Source organism: Xiphophorus hellerii, chromosome 2 (assembly GCF_003331165.1).
Source record: "Xiphophorus hellerii strain 12219 chromosome 2, Xiphophorus_hellerii-4.1, whole genome shotgun sequence".
NCBI classification, from domain to species: Eukaryota; Metazoa; Chordata; class Actinopteri; order Cyprinodontiformes; family Poeciliidae; genus Xiphophorus; species Xiphophorus hellerii.
Genome location: NC_045673.1, coordinates 3,503,620 through 3,526,823, shown reverse-complemented (window position 1 = coordinate 3,526,823; position 23,204 = coordinate 3,503,620). Strand labels below are relative to the sequence as shown.

Below are 23,204 nucleotides of genomic sequence, written 5' to 3'. Positions count from 1 at the left end.
ACATTAAAATACACTCAACTGATTACTTTAACCAGTAACATTTTAGGACTTTGATTATTTCTACATAAAGTTACACAACAAATCATGAAACTGAGAATGTGAGCAACTTGATGTTGGATGAGAAAATTTGCAACTTTCTGCCCATCAATCTCACGCATAAGGAAACCGAACCGTAACCATGGAGACTAGATTGGATCAAATTTCAGACTGAGCCTCAGTTCTGGTGTAAATGCATTTATCAACTGATGGTTGCATCCCGCCTGCTCGTTTTGCTCAGCCATCATGATTTCCATCTCAGAAACTCTCTTCCAGATGCTTGCAGCAGCTTAACCCCGCAGCGCCGTGCGTAGCGCCGTGCGTAGCGCCGTGCGTAGCGCCGCCTTTAACCCGGCTAACTGGTGTCACCGCCCCCGTCCTCCTCCCATCAGCGACCTTTGAGCTGCAGTTGAAGTGCAGACATGACAGGTGGAGATGTCACCTCCTCAATAGGCGCTCTGCCTGCTCCTCCCGCTGCTGCTCCTCCTCCAAGTCCTCCCTTCAGGGTCAGAGCACACGACTACCGCCGGAGCCACTTCCTGTTTGCCGCTCCGCTCTGACCCTGACAGTCTGGAGAATATCTGACCTTCGGGAGTCCTCAGAGTCACTTCCGAATGCCACGAAATGCAGCTGGAAGCCGCGGCGGGAACCGAAGCGGTTCGTACCTGGTGTGCATGTGAGGAACCTGTAGGCCATGTGGGCGAGCGGCAGGATGGGGATCGTGCAGTTGTCGCCGTTGGTTTCGATAAAGTCGTGCCGAGTGATGGCGGTCGGGTCGATGTGGTGCTCCCTGAACGGCCGAATGAAAGCCTGCAAAGAAAAAAACGTTTTTGTGTTTTTCTTTTGCTTGGACAATAAATCTGCAGTAATTTTTATAAAATATATACTTTTTAACATATTTGTTATAACCATCAGCATGTTTTGACAATTTAATATATGACTGAGTCTGTGAAAAGATCGATTTCTCCCTGAACTACTTTGGGCCACTGACGGAGTGCAAAAACAACCAATGAGTCAGGAGGCGGGTCTTAGCGCTGTCAATCATCCACATGTATACGTGCTAGTGGCGTGTTTCCTATATAACTGTTGGGTTTACTGTGAATTCAAAATGTTTTCATCTCTTCTGCCATGTTACACTATAAGCAGTACTGTTGCAAATTTTGCACAAAAATGTTAAAAAGTTGTGTATATTTTTGAGACGAAATAAGCTGCTGAAGTTAACAAGTGGCTAAATTTACAGTCTAAAAATGCACATCCCACATTTAATAATAAAAAAGGGCGGAAACCAAAATGTTTATACATTTATATCTAGGAAGAAAACATACTTTATGCATAAAAACACCTGCAATTTTCTCATCTTTAGCTTTAGCCATATTTTATAGAAATTGGATAAGAAATTACAAACATTTTTGTGACAGATTTCTGTTCATCCCACATCGGAAAGGTCTGGTTTTATGGACATGTAACAATACAAAGTAAATTTGCTGTAAAACAAACTGCTACAAGAGAGCTTTCTGTGATGATTCTGGCCCGTCTGCCTGCTTTGTTTTCCTCCTCAGCTCTCACCGCTCCAATCAAACTCATCTGGTTCACCTGCGTGCTGCTGCCTGCAGAGCATTCAGGCTCATGTCATCCACCTGCCCTGCAGCTGTTACATTCAGCACTCAGACGGTGCCAGGCTTTTGAAAGCCCTTTGGTGTGAGTAGATATCCAACGTTCCCTCCTTACCTGACCACGATCTCGACCACATTTAATGTCTCTTGGATTTCCCTGCCTTGCCCAGCCCATGTCGGATTCTTCACTGGCTTCTGGTTTCTGGACACGACCCTGGTTCTGCCTCTCGGCGTTGTCCCTGGATTTGTCTGCCTGATATTGTCTTCAGGTGCCTGACCCGTTTCTGTGCCCTGACCACCAATCCTCACCTGACCCTCAAATGAGTTTGCCTCTTTCTGCCTCCCTGGTTCTGACCCTGCCTCGGCCTCTTGACCTCCGAATCCTGATTCCCCCTGGATTTATCACCTGCTACCTACCACTGTGCTACCAGTGCTCACGCTCTGGATCTGTCTCCATCTTGCAGAGCTGGTCTGTCCTCTACAACCAAAACCCCAGAGATGACTCCTCGCCATCACTTCGCTGAGGAACCAAGAATCTGCCCCCGTTTTCCACGGCACTTTAAGGAGGTCGGTGGCTTTTCTTACTGAGCCTTAACCCCAAGATTACAAGCCACTAACCTGCTTCTCTGTTCTCAGAGGTTCCTGTACCTTTGCTGGTGGCCGCCGGTCCCATACCCTGATTCTCAATAAAACATTTGCTTTTCCATTTGTGTCTGACTGAAATTCTGGGTCTTCTGTTCTGAGCATTACACTTTCCTGCCATCACCCTGAACAACAACTCTGTAAATAATCTGCATTAATAAGGGGAATTACAGCAACATTTTATTTCCATTTGGGTTCAGTAAAGTGTTAAATTTAATTTTTTTGAATTTGAACTGGCGCATGCAGGCAAGCGATTGGAGAAGATTCACAGCATCAAGGGTGTACTTTTTTCAATTTTGGCTTCATGTTTTCAAATGTCTTAATCTGTGTGTTTACTTGAAAGTCCAGACATTTGATTATAGTCTAATATGTAAAACAGATTAAACAGGGACATAGTAAAATTTTATTGAAAGTAAACTAACATCTTTTTGAGGAAACAAAGATGGAGAGAGTTTTATGAACTTCTCTAGAAATTTCGGAGAACCATTTGAACATCTTTGCAGACCACACACATCCTGGACACAAACTGATGAGACTTTTTACAGATGTCTCTGTCTTTGCTGTGTAAAGTCAAATTGTGCAAATAAATCTGATTCTGATTAAATTACTTTCATGCATTTTGAAGGACTTTCAGCTGAAAACTGGATTTATTTATTTGATGAATCATTTGACGTGTTTTGTTGTGGTTGATCAATTAAATATCTCAGCTAACACAAACATTCAGCAGGAAGTAAACCCAGCCGACACTGTAAATCATTTGCAGCTTTTTTTTTTCTTTTTCTGGATAATAAACAAACTGCAAAGCTAAACAATGCAGATTAAACACACGGAGGAATTCTCACCACACTTAGCAATGCTGAGCATCGAGCTCAACCCCAAAGCACACATCCAGCATCCTAATAAAGCCCAGAACAGCAGTCGACCTGCTCAGACACACACACACAAAAACTGAAAAATACCAGCTTCAAAACACACACACACACACACACAGGCAAGCGGCTCAAACCCCACCTGCGCTGTGCAGAGGCAGACACCTGTCTGTGAGAGAGCAGGGGTCTCAAATGAAAGGCTGAATCAGAATCTCAGAAGCTTAAAAGCGGACAAAGGGAAACACACCCACGAGCACACGCTGGATAAAGGTAATTTATTTCCCCAGGTGGAAGAAAAGGCGACAGAAGCGAAGGTTTGCATGTGTGTGTGTGTGTGTGTAGGCACGGAAGCATCAGCATGAAAACTCATTATTGTTGGGTTTGCTGCTCGAAACAATCACCGCCGCCGATCTGTGCACGTCATCGATGGGTGCCACTGCAAACTCTGAAGCTATCTGTTGATATCTTTGCAATTAGGTCTCCATCTCGGTCGAATCGGGCCTCTCCGCTGCCTCTCCGCTCCCCGCGGCCCTCAGGCACATGAAAGGCCGGCTAAGCCGTGGAGGTCGTGCTGAGCGGGGCGGCTCCGGCGCTCCCAGTTACAACGGCGGGCCGCCGGTCGCTGCGTGTCCTCTAATCCCACACCGTTTAGTGGCCTGCGTGGCACGACGCCCGTTAATCACCGGCTCACATCGCCCATCGCCCCGGCAACCGGCGCCGTCCCACTGCTCTGGCAGACACGCCCCAACACCCCCAATTTTTGTCCTTCTGACATTTATTTCAACAGATTTGTTTCCTCTTTTCTTTTATTTTTAGGAGAAATTTCAACTTTAAGGGACCCAAACAGTGAGTATGCACTACATGTGACACATAGGGGTGCTGTGCTAGAGCGGGCGCCAGAATACGGCAAAAAAATAATGTCTGCTAGGCATTTGAAACCTGCTTCTGTGCGTCTAGGGATGCAGATATGTACTTTCTGAGGTGAATCTGGATTTATTAAAGTATCTCTATGTACCAGTAGTTCTAATTTGTACAGTTTTAAGGTAAATAGAAACATCTAGTGAAAAGAAAAATTGCATCCAAACATGATGGTGAATAAGGGCAAAACTAAAGAAATGTTATTTCTTACAAGAATAAAGTTGATATTAGCAGAATAAAGATAAAATATTGTCTGATGAAAGTCTTAAAATTTGGAGAAAACTGGCGTCTTAATGAAAAGCCCCACTTTTTTTCTCATCTCAATCTCGTAATCTGTTGATGACAATGACAAATAAATCTTATCTTATCTTTTTTTTTCTAAATTTCATTTCATCATATTCTTTCCTGCTGTTATTGGTATTTTATATTTTTTTTAACTGTATTGCTTTATTTAAGGTTTCTTTAACCTCGTAATTGTTCAGCACTTTATAAAGTTATTATTTCCGCCATCATTTTGGCGCCCCTCTAGCAAAGCGCCCCTACAGTGAATGCCAGGGTTAAAGCAGTTTGGGGTTTTTCATCATATTAGTTTTATGTTTTGTATAATTTAGTTAACTTAAATCGGTTTTTACAGTGTTTGCTAGTTTTTATCAGTTATTAGTTAAACATTGTTTAGTTTTAGTTAGTTACAGTACTAGTTTTAGTTCTTTTCATAATTTGGTGAATTTTTAGGTGCAGAATTTAAAAAAGATTAAAGTTTTGTGAATATGTACAGTGTGATTGGGTAATAAATACTCAACAGAAGATGTAATTTTCAGCAATGAATTAAATTATTGTTGAATAAGCAACTGACTGTGGTGTTTTATGCAAACTTCTGCTGTAGCCATTTTGCAGAGTATCTTAATTTGACCACTGCTGATATAAACCGCTTGTGTAGGAAAAAAAAGAAAAATCTATTTCACAACAGTTCGAAAGCTGAAAAAACAGAAAATAAAATATATTACATCTATAATTTCAGTATGCTTTTGTTAGCTTTATAAAATCAACAATATAGTTCCAATTAGTTCCAGTTTTTTCCCATTAATTCCTGTTTTTATTTATCTCAGTTAAAGAAAATCTTTTCTCAATTTCAGTTCTTGTTGTTTTGTTTTAGCATACCAGTTTTTTGTGTCTGGATTCACATTAGAAAGCTGATCCTCCTCGCAGAGAGCTGCAGATGTTTGTTAAAGATGTAAAAAAAAAAAAAAAAAAAAAAGGCAGACAGGAAGAAAAGCTGCTTTTAAACAATGAGAAGCCGAGCAGACTGGGACGGACGATCTTCAAACACATCCTCCTAAACTGGAAGCACATCTGGCAAATTTCAGAGTGAATCGAGCATCATTGGGAACTAATGAGCGTGACTTTGTCCTCAAAGTAGACTCATTAGAGGACTGCGAAATCCTTGTTGAGTCAATTAAAGCTCAACGACATGAAGACTAAAGAAAATACAGCGTGGCCCGAAGCCTCGCGAAGGAATTGTTCTGAGCACTGCAGGGAGGCTGTGCAGCTCTTCTTAAAACGCGGCTGCAATTCCAGTTCTGTGGAGACAAAAGAAAACCCGTTTCATGGGCTGAATTCAAAATAAATCGTTTTATGTTCTGATGATGATTGGGAGAGTTTCCCTTTGTACGTTTCTTTAAAATCATATCAGATGTTTTCGTTTTCCCCAAACGCTCTTTATTTAATGTGCTCAAGTTTCATTTACCTTCGAACCTCACATGAAAAAATAATTCACACCCCCACACAGTGTCACTTATTTTTGGTTTTTTCCTCATTCTTAAATGTTTTAGGTCATCAGTCTGACTAATCTAACCCTATGTTTAAAAGTCAGTGCCCTCTTGTTAAGATATTAATTTACTCTGATTAAATGATCTTTTTCTTCAAATTAAAAATACTGAAATCTGATTTCCGCCAGAACTGTAGATCATTAAATAACTTGAATAGATATAGGTATTTAAATTGATTAGTTGTAACAATAGACTTCATTTCAGATGATAAACAGTGCAGTAAAAATGCTGTAGGCTGTTTAGTTTTTCTAAATTTAAATATAATATTGTTACCTGGACGTCGCCATGTTCTTTACGTTGCAATGCAGCCTGGGAACATGACATATGCTAGGTGCTACAGTGCTAGCTACATCCAGCTAAAACAGTCATTTTTGCACATTGAGTAACGTTCAGCTGCTTCAATATGAACTTTTTCTGTCTTGAAAAAGAAGACAGAAGAGAAATGATGAAGATGAGGAGGACCAAACAGATGAAGAGGAGAGAGTCAGAGAAAATGATGTCTGTGCTGCTGGAAGATGTTAATCCAGATTCCAGAAGGAAACCATTTGATTCACAGAGCTATAGCTACCCTGTTTCCTATCGAACTACTTTCTACTTTCAAATAAAGGCAACTAGAGCCAACAAAACCTTTTAAAAAAAAAAAAGAGCTCTAGTTTCTACCAATCACAGTTAGGAGGCGGGTCTTAGCGCTGTCAATTATCCAACATCCTCTTGTTCGCTGCTGTGCTGCAGCTAGCAGAACCTGTCATGAATGCTAAGGCTAGTGAAGGTAGTGAAGGTTTTAACAAATATGTAAACAACATTTTTAAGTAAAAGTTACTTATTGCAGCTTTAAATATTCGTTTTGTTGTCGCTTTAAAATATCTACTTCATAATCTTACAATTTTTTAGCTTTCATGTTAGCTCCTGCTAATGGTGGTAGTTCCTGCTAATTGTGTTAGTAAACAGTAGATCAGATATCTGTGGGATGTGTTGGATAAACGATTCCAATCCTGAGAAGACCCACTTCGTTAAGCAGGCCGCTACATCTGATCGGTGTCGTTATTTTTTCACTATTGGCCTTTTTTGCTCAAAAATGACTGCAGAAACACTAAACCTGCGGACTGAGAGTCCAGCCTCATCGTTCTGGGAGCCACGTACAGATTCAGCGGCCTGAAGACCGTTAGCATAAACGCTTCTACACTCTGTGCGTTTCTCAACCTGAGCAACGTCCTCAGAGATGTCCCAACAATTACGGACAACAAAGGAAGCTGGAAGTGAAGTCAGAACGAGCTCATGTAGACACCAGACGTACACACGGCAGCAAACGGAAACAAACAAAGAATGAAAGTGGCTCTATTAGCCTCGGGTGTTCTGCATCCAGTCAGGCTTTGATATTCAAACTAACCTTAAATAGAAGCACAAACCTGCTTTATTCTTCCGCTCAGAGCCACCACTGAGGTAACCGCACACACACACATCAACGCAGCCCGTCTGTTCTCCGCTAACGTCTATTCTTCTTCTCCACTAAATGCATTTATTAGGGCTCTCCTACGGCGGCGGACACGCCATGTAAATACGCCGCTGTGTCTTCAGCTTCAAAAAATGCCACATCATACATGGACATCGTCCGCCCACGCAACGCCTTCAGAAAGAAAACATGGAAATTACACCAGTCAAACTAAATGTGATGCAGGAGGGAAAAAAAACTTTTATTGTAAAGAAAAATGAAACATGGAAACATCTGAAACATCAGGCTCTGAATTAAACTGAAGGATTTCATGTTAAACTCTAAGGTGTAGCATGTAGACATCTGCTCTAACTCTTCATATTTATTTACTTTTAAAGTTTCATTTCTGACTTTTTCAGGGGAAGAAAGGAGCCGTAACGGTCAAACTGAAGGAAAGGAGAGAAAACAAGGAGGGAAGAAAACGAGGGGGGAAGGAGAGAAGGAAATAATGAAAGTTGGAGACAAAGGTGCAAAGTAGAGAAGGAAACAAGGGAGATAAGATGAAAGGATGAAAAAGGACTAAAGAAAGAAAAAGAGAACAAACAAAAGAATGAAAGAAAGAAAAAGAAAGGACATTAGAAAGGATAAAAGTAAGAAAGAACACAAAAGGAGGAATGAAGGAAAAAGAAAGGAAGAACAAATGAATGAAAGAAAAGAAAGGTTGAAAGGGAGAGCTAAATAAAAGAAATAAAGACAGGACAAAGGAAACGAAAAATAAATGGAGAAAGAAATAGCAAGAAAGAACAAAAGAGGAAAAAGAAGACAAATGAAAGCAAAAGAGAAAGAAAGGACAAAATAAAAAGTAAAGAAAGAATGAAAAAGAAAAAGGGAACAATTAAGGAAGGAATAAATGATGGAGAAAAATAAGAAACACAAAAGAGGAAAGAATGAAGGAAGGATAAAACAGGAGGGAGGAAAGAGGGAACAGAAGGAGGTAAAATACAAGGAGACAGGAGGAAGGAAGGTAGGATACAAAAAAGGAGAGAACAAAGGAGAATAAAAAGAAGAGAAAGGAAGGGCAGAAAAGAAGGATGAACACTAAAGAAGGAAGGAAACAAAGAAGGGATGAATGATGAATCAGGATCCTCTAAAAACGGAGGATTTGTTTAAAATCTCGACTGAAAGCAGAAAAATCTGAAATCCTGCAGACGAGTAAAATCGAACAATAAAATCCTTCATTTTAATCTAAACTCAGAAAATAAACCGTTAATATTTACTCTGCACACGCTTACCTCGAACAACGAGCTTTCACACGACGTTTTCCATGTTTCATAAATTTTAATCAAATTCTGACTAATATCAACTCATTACTAATCATGCATTGATAATATATGTGAGCAACACAAACGGTAGCCGCTCTAATTGGGGTACATGAGATCTAAAAATGCACATTAGTTTTAACATTTCAACAAATTATTTCACTATGAATAAAACATAACTGTAAGAGACACACAACACACAAACCGTGAAAATCTGATGGTATTAATCAAAACAAACGACCTGCAAGCTGCACCTGATCACTGATTTTAAGTGGATGAAATGAGGATGAACTTTAATCTAATTGGCTTTGTTGTAAAATGTGTTTTAATGAGTGAAGTAGGTGCAGCCATCTTTAGCCAGCACACCAACAGCAAATTATGACAACCAATGAGCAATAAATCAATTAATTGCATGATTAATTAAAATGAGAGAGATCATTTCCATTTGGACAACAATCGTCTTTAATATCGTTGAAAAGTCGCCATTTTGAAGTGCGTTGTAGTTAGTTTGCACTACCTGCCTCTTTAAGGTCTTTATTTCAGAGTAAAACAGAAAACTCCCACGTTGAATAAGATAACAATGTAAACGAAGCCTAATAACCGAAATTGAAGAGGTCCAGGCCTAAAGAACTGAAAGCTTACACTTCAGAAACTTTTTTACATCTTTAGAGACAATAAATACTTACTTTTTAGGGGAAAAAACAAGTAAAAACAGAGCAAATAATCATTTTTCTATCAAAGTGCAAACCTATTAAAATGTAGTGTTCAAATAAAACAGATCAAGATTTTCAGAGAATCATAAACAAAAATTACTTCTGCGGGAGAAAAATTACAATAGTGCTCTTAACACCACCTTTCTCTTGTGATTTTTATTTAATATAATTTATTTTACTTTTCTTAAGGGGAGAAATGGTCAAGAGATTGACCTGCCAGTGATTTACATATTGGGAAATGGAGTCAGTAGAGCTGGATTTCTATTGACCAATTAAAACTCAATGTAAAGGAGCTTCTTTGATACGGTTTCTGCTTATTAAAGAATTTTTTTGCTGTAAAGTTCAGTTTTTTCTGCTCACCTTCCCAACAACAGGAATATCCACGGATCCCCAGGTGTCGGCTCCCCAATGGACAATCCCCGAGGCAAAATCTGCCGTCACTATTCCCAAAACTGGAGTGGAGGAAAAAGTATGTAATGTAAAAAAAATATGAATAAAAAGGACAAAAAAAAGTCTCTGATTGTTCTCTTACCAATGCCGAGGATGATCTTGTAGATGTGAACGGTGGAGAAGTGCAGGAGGAGGAAGAAGAAGTTGATGATGAAGAGGAACAGGCACAGAATCACACAAACCCACTCCTGAAATCGTTTACCTGCAAAGAAAACAGCAATTTATCTCTCCAAGCACAAGAAAAACTGGTCAGAATGAGTAAAGGATCTGATATGATGGCAGAGTTTCTGCAGGTTTCACCAACTCTGATTATTATGAATGAAATTTAAGACCCATATCTCCACAGTAATGAACAAACATTGTCCAGCCAACTGGCCATAAATTTGAACAGAATTTATGGCCAATTACAGAAGCAAAAAAGCTAGCTAGATAGCAAGTTATGTTAGCAGACAGTTGGCACTCTGCAACCATCTTGAGTCGCAGAACCCAGAGATTAAATAGACATGTCTGGTCAAAATTTATTGAATTTAAAGACATTTAAGACCTTACTTTAGATACACAGATTTAAGACATTTTAGAACTATTATGAATAAAATTTAAAATCTGTCTCCACAGCAATGTACAAATGTTGTCCAGGGAACTGGCGACAAATTTTAACGCACCCACGACATGACAAATGCCAAAAAGCTACTTAGCTAGCTATGTTAGCAGCTGTTTAGTGGGATCAATGAAGTTGTTGTTTGTTTTTTGAAAGTCACAGAACACAATGACGCTCTCTGAGTGCGACTCCAACTTTTGATTGACAGAAAAGAAAATAACTTGCTTTTTTACAGGAACTTAAGACATTTTAAGATCAATTTAGAAACATGAATTTAAGACTTTTAAAGACTTTAAAAATGCAGGGACACCCTGGCTGAACAAGGTGAGGTCCCTGCTCCCATCAGGAGAACAAGCTGCTCCTTACTGGAGGTTGAAGGATCACTCAGCAGCCATCAGTCCGAGTGTGTGTGTGTGCCAGTGTTAATATGTAATCATTCAGAGGAAGACAAATGTACTCGAGGCAGCGGGGTCACGACCTCTGCGGTACGAAACACTGGCGCTCAGGCCACACAGAGTCCGCTTCAGGTGGGAGGCCGGTCTCTGCGGGAACGATCCGAACTCAGAGGTCAGCATCTCGGGGAGCGGCGGTCGAACTGAAACTAACTCCAAACTCCGGATTCAGCAGGAAAACCGGTGAGCGATGGGAGGCTCAGAGAGAGAACCCTCAAGCTGCACGCCACAGAACATCAGAGCTGCTGAATTATTGAGATTTTACTCTGCTGCTCGTCTAATTTTCCTGGAAACTTCTGGATTGACTGATCTGTAACTTTACGTTCTCAGTTTCATTGTTTTTTGATGTTGTTGTTTCGGTATTTCCAGCAGCTGGACATTCAACATTTCACCGATTTACAAAAATAAACCCTCAAAAAACAGCAACAACATTCATTTGCTTTTGTTTGTCTTCAACAATCTAACGTGTCTGAAACTTTAATGTGGCCAGATCCTAACGTATCTCACAGCATTAGGAGCCTATAAGAAATTCATGACATTTTTTCCTAATAAAGCACTCGGGCCTGCAAAGGTTTGCGTCTACAGACCTGAGCAACTATGAATATGAAGCTGCGACTCAGGAGGTCAGAGGAGGTTTGGAATATGTGATTATGGATATTTTACAACTCATCAAAGCTGACCTTTCACCCGAGACAGACAGACGTGGATGGAAGTTAAGCTCCTCTCTGAGGTTTAGGTTTGCCTCTTAAGACGCTGCTGTTTTAATCTGTCACTAAGTTCGTTTAGTTGTTGCACCTTTTCTTTTGTCCTCAGTTTGTCACATTTTCAGCTCAAAGTTGGGAAATGTTTTACATCTGTGAATCATTTTGGTCTTCATGCTGAAACTCGCTGCTGCACAGACACTTCAGACAAATTTCTTTTAAAAAAATGTTATGTTGCGATCAGGTCTGGGCGAGAAATCAGCTGTATTGATTACTCAAATGTTCTGTTTGTGAAGATTTAATTTTTGTGAAATTGTTTGTTTTTTTCCTAAATGTTTCCTTGAGTTTGCATAATTCAGAGTAGCGCCAGCCCACCCAGGATCTACTGTCCCCACACCAGCCCAGTTTAGTCCACTTTAATCCAACTCCAGTCCGTTTGCCTAGAAAGTCCGGTTCATTTGGTGAGGTGTGAATGCGTAACCAAACTCCGATGTGAAACAAAAAAAGTGAACTCTGGTCCACTGACAAATCTCTATTTTGGTTGGAATGCATATGATTGCCAAGCGGACTGGAGACCGCCCCAACAACAGGAAGTGGACAGTTTTGGTCCCAATCAAACCGAGTCCACCGGACTTTTCAGTTCGTATTAAGCTGGACTTTGAATTCACATCGAATCCTAACCCTATCCTAAAAGAAAGTTTTTGAAAATATTTTCTGTAATTTGGAACCTTTATTAAAGAAGAGAAAAATTATTATCAGAAATCAAATTTGGTGTGAAAAAAGAAATAGTAGATTTTATTTTTATGCCACATCACCAACTGAGACTCTTTAGTGCTAAAATCTGAATAAACTTCTTGGTGTTGTTCTCCGTTTCAGGTTTCTTCATTAAAACAAGAAACTTATTTCACAGCAGTCAACATTTTATTGTTCAGGTTAACATCCTGGTCAATCATCTCAATGTCGCTTAACGTTCACTACATAAGTTTCTACTAATGAAAAAACCTAAAATGGAGAAAAACAGCAATACGTTTCTTTAATAATGTTCCACTAGCAGAATATTTCATTTATAATGTGGGTTATTAAAAGTACTAGAAACTAGTAAGCTTTTTAATTGACATTAAGTAATTAGTAACTCAATGTAAGCTCAAAAATGTTGCTTAAAATTTACTTGTAAGTTAGTTTTGTGTAATTTAAAGTACACCAAGATATTTGCACTAAAAATAGACAAAAATATTTGTCTAGTCAGTTAAATGAATCACTAAAATAAACTTTTCAATAATATTTTTAAATTATTAAGTTACATCTGCAATAATTGTAATAAAAGCAGTAATGAGTTGCAGAAATTTTTAATAAATAAACATGCATGTCTCCTGTGCTCCCACTCTGTAAATCTGGGCCACTGTGTGCGTTTGGACTTCAGGAAAACATTTTGCTTTGTTGTTTTAAGATTTGTGTGACATCTTTTCCTCCCCAATCCGCCTGAAGGGGTCACTGCAGGAAAATTCTCTCCCACCTCCTCCAAGTATGACTGCCTCTGCGCATAGATCGACCGCCAACACACACACACACACACACACACACGCACCCCGGCGCTCCATCTCTGTCACACACTCACACACCCATGGTGCGGGGCACGGGAGCAGCGGGGCGGCTGTCAGGTGATGTGCGTCAGTCCTTGGATCCTCCGGCTCCCTGGTGAGGAGCAGAAAACTAGGACAGGCCTCCACAGAGCGCACACACTCACGCACAAACACACGCATAAGCCCGCGTCCCTCAGGCCATGGCATTGCTGGATATCACACACAGAGGCGGTGACAGACAAAAAAAAAAGGGAAAAAAAAGCATCTCTATGCGTAAAGGCGCATGGACAAAAAAACAAGCCGTTCGTTCTTTCTTTTGGCACACCAACACCCAAACACTTACACATGCTGGCACGAACAACCGGCACCGCAGCAACCCGCTCATTAATATCGCTCTGACAACAACCGGTTCCCTGGCAACCTGTCCGCCATCGCTCACCCAGCAGCAACCCCCGCCTGCGAGCATGCACACGGGTGTGCGCGGGGACTTAACCTGGGCGGAGCCGGGGGAGGCGGACGAGGGGTGCTAATAGGCTGAAATTAATCAACGCCGGCTGATTCTCCGTCAGGGGAACGAGCGGCGGACAGCAGGAAGGAAGGCAACGCGTCCTGAATACTAATGACCGAATAAGGAGGGAGAGGATCCCGTCACCTCTCTGTGTTTCATGAGTGAAACATGGTAGCCTACACAAATATGGTGCGGTAAGGTGAGACCATGAGGAATATGACGCGAGTAAAACCAGATCCGAGATTAACCGATTCCTTTCCGTGAACTTTGTAAGAGGCAGCCATCTTGGGAGGTAGTTGCTACGACAACAATAAACACGCTACAAGTTTAGTACTAGTTCCTGCCTCGTTCCTAACTTATAAACAATATACATTACAACTGTTACTCTATTACACTTTTTGAGCACTCTACCCACCTCTGTGTAATACTAAGATAAATACGAGTGATGTTTACTGGAGTACGTATTGCCGAGCTAACAAAATTAGCTTAGCTGAAATAGCGTTCATCTGCAAGCTAAAACGGACATGTGCAACAGAGAGAAAAATGTGTATGTGAATTTTATCCAAAATAATAATAATAGTATGCATTTATAATGAGATTTTTAATCGATGCGTATGTTTATAACCACCTAGTGGTGTGATGAGTAACTGCAGGCATCGGGTCCTTCAGGCGCTCTCAGGGCTTCCCCAGCAGAACTCTGATGCTGGTGGAGGAAGGTGCGACTGAAGCTGCTCTTCACTAGGTTTATTTTTACTTAGCCCTCTTTGGCATGACTTTTTATTTTTTTGGGGAAAAAATATTTTCCTGCATTCTTTGGGAGCTTGGTGGTTCCTAATTACATATCAATCATAAAATCGGACCCTGACGCCTCCAGAACCAGATTTGGGTTTGTTGCCTCAGGGCAGCATTGTGCTACCAGGGGTCTAAAACGCCAAGGTTTTCTACCGTGATTATGAGAAGTGAAATACAAATCAAACAAAACCTACATTCATTAAAAAAAAACGTTTCTTGACAAAAATAAATCAGACATGGTTCCAACTCACCAAATCTAAAATAAACAACCAATGTTCATTAATGAATGCTACATTTAAGCAAATTACTAAAACGAGCATTTGTGTGTGTTTGTATGTATGGTGGAGTTAGAATCACTAAGGATGTTGCCATCAGTCTTTTTCCCTATTATATGTAAAACATCAGGAAGGAATTGCTTGTTGATGTGAAAAAGAGTATATATCACATTTCTGGTACTTGATTATTGACAAACCTGTGAATCACCATCTGTTTATCTGATTATCTATGGGTTGTAGCGATCAGATTCACACCAGTGACTGGAGTTAGGGCTGGAGGCTCTTTTTTAAAGAGTTTATAGTTCTGTTTTTTGTTTTTTTTTGTAGAGCAAAGGACAACATCTCCACCAGCTCCCATCTCTGGTAGATCTGGTGGTGCCACGATTCGCCCTGTGTAGGTTTTAACACCATCTGCACCAGCCATGTGAAGTTCCCTGCAACCTCATATTTTTGGTTTTGGCAGGTATTGCTTCAGTCTTTGCCTGCCTTGGAATAGGAACATTTATTCATTGATGACCAGCTCATCACCCTTTGGGACTGAAGTTAGTTTTAAGGATAAACAAACAATGAAATAATGGCTGTGCATGTTTTCATCGGGAATGACCCCAACTTATGAACCATGCACCTTTTGTCCATGAAATGATCTTGCATCCATCTCCTGTAGCTGTTGGTCATTAATAAAGTTAAAAAAATGGCTTTATAATTATTTTGTAATCAACTGCATATCAACGCACTACAATAATATTGTCTGAACAAATGGGCCCCAACTGTGCAATGTTGTGCTGAGGCAACAAACAAAAAAACAGTTTTAGCATATAAATTATAAAAACAATGTCTTGAAATGACCTACAATGCTTCTTTACATACTCACAGACATGAAAATATTTTTAGTTAAGTTACCCAAAATTTAAAAAAGAAGAAAAATAATCTATAACTTACAAGTAGGAGGCAAGGTGTAGCATGCAACTCTGCTTCATAAAAAGGACTGCTCCTCTTCCAGTGAAAGGTCACATGAGCCTCAATACTTCTTTTATTTGGACAAAAATATGTCTGGTGGTATTTTAAATCATTCCCCCACCAAAAATAAAATAAAGGAGCAACATGAGGTACAGATATGTGGTTTGTTGCCTGGGGGCAACACCATGCTACATAGGGTTAGGGTCATATTTTCTAGTTCAACAATTAACGAAATACTATAAGAACATCCAAAATCTACGAATATAATTTGTAAAGGCTGGAAAAATACGACCCTATGAGTGGGAGCTGTGGCTCCCAGTGGCTGACCGCTCAGTCACAACACTAACTGTGTGTTTTATTTTTCAGCTGTGGAGCCACTTGCATGCAGTTAGAAGTCACATTGCGAAGAGGGATTTATTCTGTGTACTAGGTGACAAACAACCAAGCAAGGAAGGTTACACATGTGCCTATCTTTTACCACATGTACTTACTCTGACTGTCATCAGAACCTTGATATTCACCTGTGTAGTTCGTACATCCTTTACAAAGCCGTTTAAACATCGCTTGTGTTCATCCATGGATTTTAGGCGGAGCTCCTCCATGCTGTACGCTCTCTTGTCACTAAGTAGTTAATTATGTCGTAGTAGGAGATTGGGGGCAGCTTGTCCACATCCTCTCACACATTTTCCTTCTCCGTCTCATACGGGTCGATCCCGACAGCAGCGATTTTGTTCATGTATCTTTCTCATTGGTCAAGAGTGTCCACATATTTTCTTTTTGTTGGTCTTAAGCCATGGATCTTCTAAGCATTGCGCATGCGCTTGCCTAGCACTTCCGGCTCAGACCTGAGAGAAATATGCATTAACCATAGAATTGCACAAATTGGAATTACTAAAGTAAATTTGCTTAATGAAAACACACCAATTTAAGGAAAAAAAAAAGTAAATTTTTTGATTTAAAAAAATATTCATGCCAGAATAATGTGGTTTTTCGACCGTACTGAAATAAATGTGTTTCGCAAAACTGCAATGCAAACACTTTTTTCACATCATGAGTCACATGATCAAACAACCGGGTGTTGCCACTGGAGCAAACCACAAAGATGACAGGAAGTAGCAGGGCGTTGATGGCGTAGCATGTTTTTTAATGACTTACTGTATGAACAAACTTATTCATGTGCGATTTTAATTGTGCTTTTTATTTCATTAAATTTCTATTTAATTGCAAAATTGTGTTTTTCAAACATTAGTGGAACATTAACATGGATTTGCGTACTTTTCATACCCCTCTAAAAAAAAGAATCATTGGAGATGTCTATGGCAACAACATGTGAAGCACATTTTTAACCTGCCGTTGTTGTGATGTAGACGCTGAAAAAGCTCCATCGTCAGGATAGGAAAATTCAGCTGCATTAGTCAACATTCAACCTGCAGAGGGCAGCACTGAGATGGTTTGAGTTAAAATACTGTAAAATTAGGTAAATTTTACAGTAAAATGTCAAAATCTGCACTTGAACACGAAGCCAGAACCTAAATAAATAACCTATTTAGATCATTTATCTGCAATGAAAACAATGCTTTGAGGGTTAGTGGCACTTTAACAAGAGAAATGTTAAACTTTTAGTGTTTTTGTGCTCAGCAGTGTGGTAAACAGTTCAAACAGGGATTGATTTGCTTTCATTTGTTTGGTTGTGCAGTAGTTAGAAGGTCAAACACCGTGACCCGAACACTGGGCCCTGAAACAAAAACTAATTAACACCTTTTCAACTTATTGGCCGTGACGCTCGGTGATCAGGCCACAACCTATCGAGTATTTTGCTGTTTTGACTGAAGCGATCAAATAATTTCCATTGTCAGTAAACCACAGAGACCGAACAACCAGAACGAGCTCAGCCCGGGAAATCAGACATGAAAAGGCATCAATAACTCCAGGATCGATTAGTTCTGTGAAACTTCACTGATATTTCATTAGAGAACAAACATGACGATAAGGGAGAACGTTTAAAGCCGGGTTAGAATCTACAACAATATGCAACGATTCCAACGTCTAACAGTCTCACTCCTCAGACACCTTCGCTCATTTCTCCAGATTGTGTCACTCCTCTGCCACGTTCTCACTCCACAGACACGATCTCTCACTCCACAGACACGATCTCTCACTCCACAGACACGTTCTCTCACTCCACAGACACGATCTCTCATTCCACAGACACAATCTCTCAGTCCACGGACACGTTCTCTCACTCCACAGACACGTTCTCTCACTCCACAGACACGTTCTCTCACTCCACAGACACGATCTCTCACTCCACAGACACGATCTCTCACTCCACAGACACAATCTCTCACCCCACAGACACGATCTCTCACTCCACAGACACGTTCTCTCACCCCACAGACACGATCTTTCACTCCACAGACACAATCTCTCACTCTACAAACACAATCTCTCACTCCACGGACACGTTCTCTCACTCCACAGACACGTTCTCTCACTCCACAGACACGTTCTCTCACTCCACAGACACGCTCTCTCACTCCACAGACACGCTCTCTCACTCCACAAACACAATCTCTCATTCCACAGACACGATCTCTCACTCCACAGACACGTTCTCTCATTCCACGGACACGTTCTCTCACTCCACAGACACGTTCTCTCACTCCACAGACACGTTCTCTCACTCCACAGACACGTTCTCTCACTCCTACACATTGTCCTCTTACTACTCTGCTATCATCTTTCAGTGCACCTTGTTTTCCCACTCTTCCGCCCGTTCTCTCACTCCAATGCCACGTTCTCTTACTACTCTGTCATCTTCTTTTACTCCACTACGTTCCCTCACCCCTCCATTTCACTCCTCGTCCTTGTTCTGTCATTCTGAAGGCTAACCCATCAGAACCACGGTGGGCCGTAGTTCTACCATGTTCAGCTCTGCTGCTCTTTGTCATCCATCACTCAGTCTCTCCCCCTCCATCCTCCATGCTGGTGTTCTCTCAGCGGGCCGTCCTCAGCTGGGACTTTGGGGGTAGACAGAGGAATGTGGGTGGTGAAAGTGGGTCACATGCTCAGAGAGAGGGAGAATAAAGGAGGAGAGACACTGAGGGAGACCGCCATGGAAACACGGGGGTAAGGAACGGGAAGTGGGGGATGAATTCCCTCGATCAGGAGGAGTGGATCAGTCGGAGGGCTCTTCGCTTTCATCTGATCTCTGTGGACGGCAGAACATGGGAAACACACACACACACACACGGAAAACCAACAACACACAGCGGAGAAGACAAACGACTCACACTGCAGCACAAACACACCACGTCTGTCTCCGCCTGGACAACGTCCTGAAAGACGAACGCAATCCATTTCCCTGCAGATCCAACGTGGAGCATCAGTAATAACATGGCAACACACTCACACAAAGACAAACAGATGCATGAAACACACACACACGCACACGTTTAACCCACAGGAGCTTCACAACCAAAAACACACGATGGACATTTCCCATCATGCACGCTGTCCTCTTATCTCCTGCAGCCGTCACAGAGATAATCACACACAGAAGTGGTTTAGGTCGCATTCACGAATGCATCCGACTCCTCTCATAATGAAAACAAGAATCCATGATGGCATATCAGGGAGAATGTAGATAAACAAAAAAAGAGCAAATTTCCAATAAAAATCAAAAATTTTGAGATTGATTGCAGAGGTTTTTTTGAGTTTGAAAAGTCAAAAAAGATATAAAAAAAACTCAGACTATGAAATAATCAGAAATGTTCAGAATTTTTTTTTGAAATTTAAGAGTTTAAAAAGTAAAAAATTTGATAGAAAAAAACAAAAGAAGTTTAGATTAAGCTCAGGAATTTTAGAATTTTTTTAAAAATGTCAGTGTTTCAAAAGTGGAAAAGTTTTAAATTTTGAAATGCAGAGATTTCAAAGTGTTTTCCTTAAAGATTTCTCAGATTAATTTCTGATATTAATCTTAAAATTTCTTAATTTTTTCTAGAAAATGTTTGACTTTTCAAATGTAGAAATTTTAATTTTTTTCTTCAAATTCTTTAAATCAATCAAAAACTTTCCAAGTATTTTCTAGAAAATGTTTTGACTTTTAAAACTAAGAAATTTACAAGTTTTTTTCTCAACTTTTGGAGATGAATCTATAAATGTCTAAATTTACTCCTCCCACCTGCAGGTGGCAGCATTTCTTGCTTCTACTACTTTGCTGCCTCAACCTTACTGGATGAGTTATCCTCTGTGATCAATATGGTAACAAAAAGTCACATTTAGGGCGTGCCGTGGTGGCGTAGCGGTTAGCGCGACCCGTATTTGGAGGCCTTGAGTCCTCGACGCGGCCGTCGCGGGTTCGACTCCCGGACCCGACGACATTTGCCACATGTCTTCCCCCCTCTCCTTCCCCATTTCCTGTCAGCCCACTGTCATATAAGGGACACTAGAGCCCACAAAAGACCCCCTGGAGGGGTAAAAAAAAAAAAAGAAGTCACATTTAACATCATACATAGGCACAAATATTGCAATATTTCTAAATTAGCACCACAAAATCAGTAATTTTGATTTCAAAAAATGGAGGGACGGATCGATGTGAAAAGATGTTCAATATTTAATTTTATCAAAAGCAGAAACAGCTACTTAGTTTGTTGGGTTTTATCAATATATCCTGGTACAACCGACCCTTTAAGAAGAGTCAAAATGAAAATGAGTTCCACATCCCCGATGTTTATTGCTTTTTCACAGTATTATAATTTGTTTAGATGTAAAGAAAAGGAAAAAGTCAGAACTTCTCCATCAGAAAGCAGTGACTCCAGCCACCATGACGCCGCAGTGCCAATTAAACTTCAGCATAAAACCTTTCAAAGGTAGGCAGTTCTCCAGAGACATCCAGGCGCCCGTTACCCTCAGGGAGCCCCCAGAACAGTTTGGTCCAAAAGCGCCAATTGGTGTCAAAGTGCATCCATGGCTTCGGGCCAAACAGAACTGTAAATTTAATGTCCCAGTGGACAGAAATCCTCTGAAAACAGAACCTCATTGAAAAGCAAAATGAAGATTCTCATAAAAACACGAAGGGAGGAAGGGAGGACAGGTGATTGGAAGGAAAGATGGACAGATTCAACTTTTAGGGAAAAAAAAAATCTGGTAAATACTTTTTTCTGAATGTCTTCAAAACACCACTTGTAAGGAGAAACTAGTCACATACAATTCAGAGCTTTACATGATACACTGAATAAAAAGACACAAGTATTATTTTTTCACTGTCTGGAAACGACAGAAAAACTGTTGAACAACAACTCAAAACCTTTCATACTCTTATTTTTTTTCCCCTCGCTCTCTGTGTCAGCTATGCTACACATAAATCCGTTGCCATAGCAACTGACTGACAACAGCTCCACTATCAACACCAACAGACATGCAAACATTTCCCACTCAAAAGAACAGGACATTCAGTCTGTTCCAGTTTTATGCTTTCAAGCTTGATTTTTATTTTGTGACTATTAATAACAAAATTATTAATAATCACTACTGCTGCTATTAGCTAAGCTAACACTGTGGTGATATATTGGCTAATTTAGTCTCCTGCTCTGATTCTGCAGCACATTTTCATTTTAAGGTCATCAAAGTCAAGCTAGCACAACTGACCTTCTTCTCTCTCCCTGACTAATTTTTTTTATTGAAACTTTTTCCTGACCTCCTTATCTAGATGCGTTGGTGTCGACAATTAGTAGCAAAACACTGCGTCCCTTTTTCTTTTATACATCAGACGTACATTTAAGATTTAGTGCGTTACATTGATAACTTTACAGTTCAAACCAATGTTTGCCATCATCAGCGAGTCGTTTTTGAATCAGAATCTTGCGCGTCTGACTCTACTGCACCAATTCACAACAAATGTCGCCTTGAGGCACTTTACAATCATTTTAACTTTTTGCATCCCAATCCAGAGCTGTAAAATGCCGACATTCCACATTTTTCCAGAGTTCTGATTCTTTTTAATTTGCAGACCTCAGTGACTCTACACACCTCGAGGTCACATGAACACACACCAACACACTCAGGTCAAAGAGCCCTGCAGACCCACATGGCGCTCAAAGGCCTGAAACATTAACCCACTCTGACCTTTGACCTTTCTGGGTTCAGGGAGTAAGAGAGGGAGCTTTTCAGGAGGATAACTGAGGAATAGCCGGGTGTTGAGGAAACACACAATTCGGTTTTTAAGGGTTCTGATGTTGAAGCTCGGCGCCGCTGTGATGTAAATAAAGTGGTTGAAACTGAGCGGGTTTTTATTGGCACAGTTTAAAGTTTAATGACAGCAGGAGAACATGTGAGAGCTGAGGTCACTTACACAAGCAGTTAAATTTCTCCTCCTCTGAAGGGACTTTCCATTGACTTCCATTCATTTCTGCAGCCAAACCCTGAAATTGACCCTAAACCTGACCATCACCAGTAGATACCCAACCGTAAAACTGACAGAAAATCAATTCACTCCTTGGTCCTAAACCAAACCCAAAAACAGCGCTCTCTCTCATATGCAATATAGCATAAGTTAGGAAAATTGTAATTACAATGCATCAAATACAAGGCGACACAGACACACACACACACAGCGGAGCTAATTTGTTGAATTTAATTTGAAACGTTTAGCAGACTTAGCTTCTCTTGCAGTAAATTTTCCTGATAAATTCTAAACAGCTGATTTATTTGGTCGTTTTTTAAAATTACAGTTGAATAAAATTTGACGTCTGTGTTGAATTTTTCGTTATCGACTGTTAAGGATTATTCAAGTATTTAGCCATTTATCTTCATGCTGTTATTTTGAAGTGAGTAAAAACTATTTCCTCTCCTCATTTTTCCCTCCCTTATTTAAAAAAAAGAGACATACAGGAACAAAATAAAACCTGGACAGGAAAGAAGAAGGTATAAACATGAATACAATGTCTAAAGCCGTTATAGAAGATGTTAATTATGATGTCAAAATTAAATTGGCACTCGATTTTTGTAATCTTTCAGATATCATGTGAATTGAAGTTAGCGCTTTAGCATTATTGTGAAAGGCCTAGTGTTAAGTGTTGTGTGTAAAATGATGGTTCAATAGTGTTTGAGAGGGCAAAATGACATCATTATGCCATTATCAATACTTAAAAAGGTCTCGAAACAACAATATTATTGTTTATCAGAATAATTTAGCATCTAGCAAAGTTTGTAGTTTATAAGATCCAACAGTTTGTAATCACATTCATCTCAAACCACAAGAACTGCTTTCAGAAAAGTGACCAGACACACTTATGATCATAAATACAAACATACAAGCTGCTCATAAAACTGAGAACTAAGATGCCTTGTAAATACAGAGGAGGAGGAGGAGGAGGAGGAAGGCACTGGACCGTGACACTTTAGCACATATGGGAGGACAGAGGAGACGAGGGAATGAAGGCAGACTTGGTGGGAGAAATGGAAAAGCAGAGAAACGGCGGCAGAGGGGGAAGCGTCCAGCTGTTTGTCCATCCTTGCTTTGCCGT

General features: G+C 40.3%; 1 protein-coding gene and 1 long non-coding RNA gene across 2 annotated transcripts in view; one reads left to right on the top strand and one right to left on the bottom strand.

Moving 5' to 3' along the window:
- The window catches only part of LOC116731156 (transmembrane protein 189), a 37,071-nt gene that overhangs the window by 7,771 nt on the left and 6,096 nt on the right, over positions 1–23,204 (bottom strand). Inside the window, exons 2-4 of the mRNA XM_032580723.1 lie at positions 9,898–10,017; positions 9,726–9,817; positions 702–846 (exon numbers count right to left, since the gene is read on the bottom strand). Of these exons, the coding sequence (XP_032436614.1) occupies positions 702–846; positions 9,726–9,817; positions 9,898–10,017 (357 nt within the window). The remainder of the gene's footprint in view (positions 1–701; positions 847–9,725; positions 9,818–9,897; positions 10,018–23,204) is intronic.
- On the top strand, positions 1,545–7,839 carry LOC116731179 (uncharacterized). Its single transcript, XR_004341550.1, has 2 exons — positions 1,545–3,430; positions 3,977–7,839. It is a non-coding gene; the product is annotated as an uncharacterized LOC116731179 (long non-coding RNA).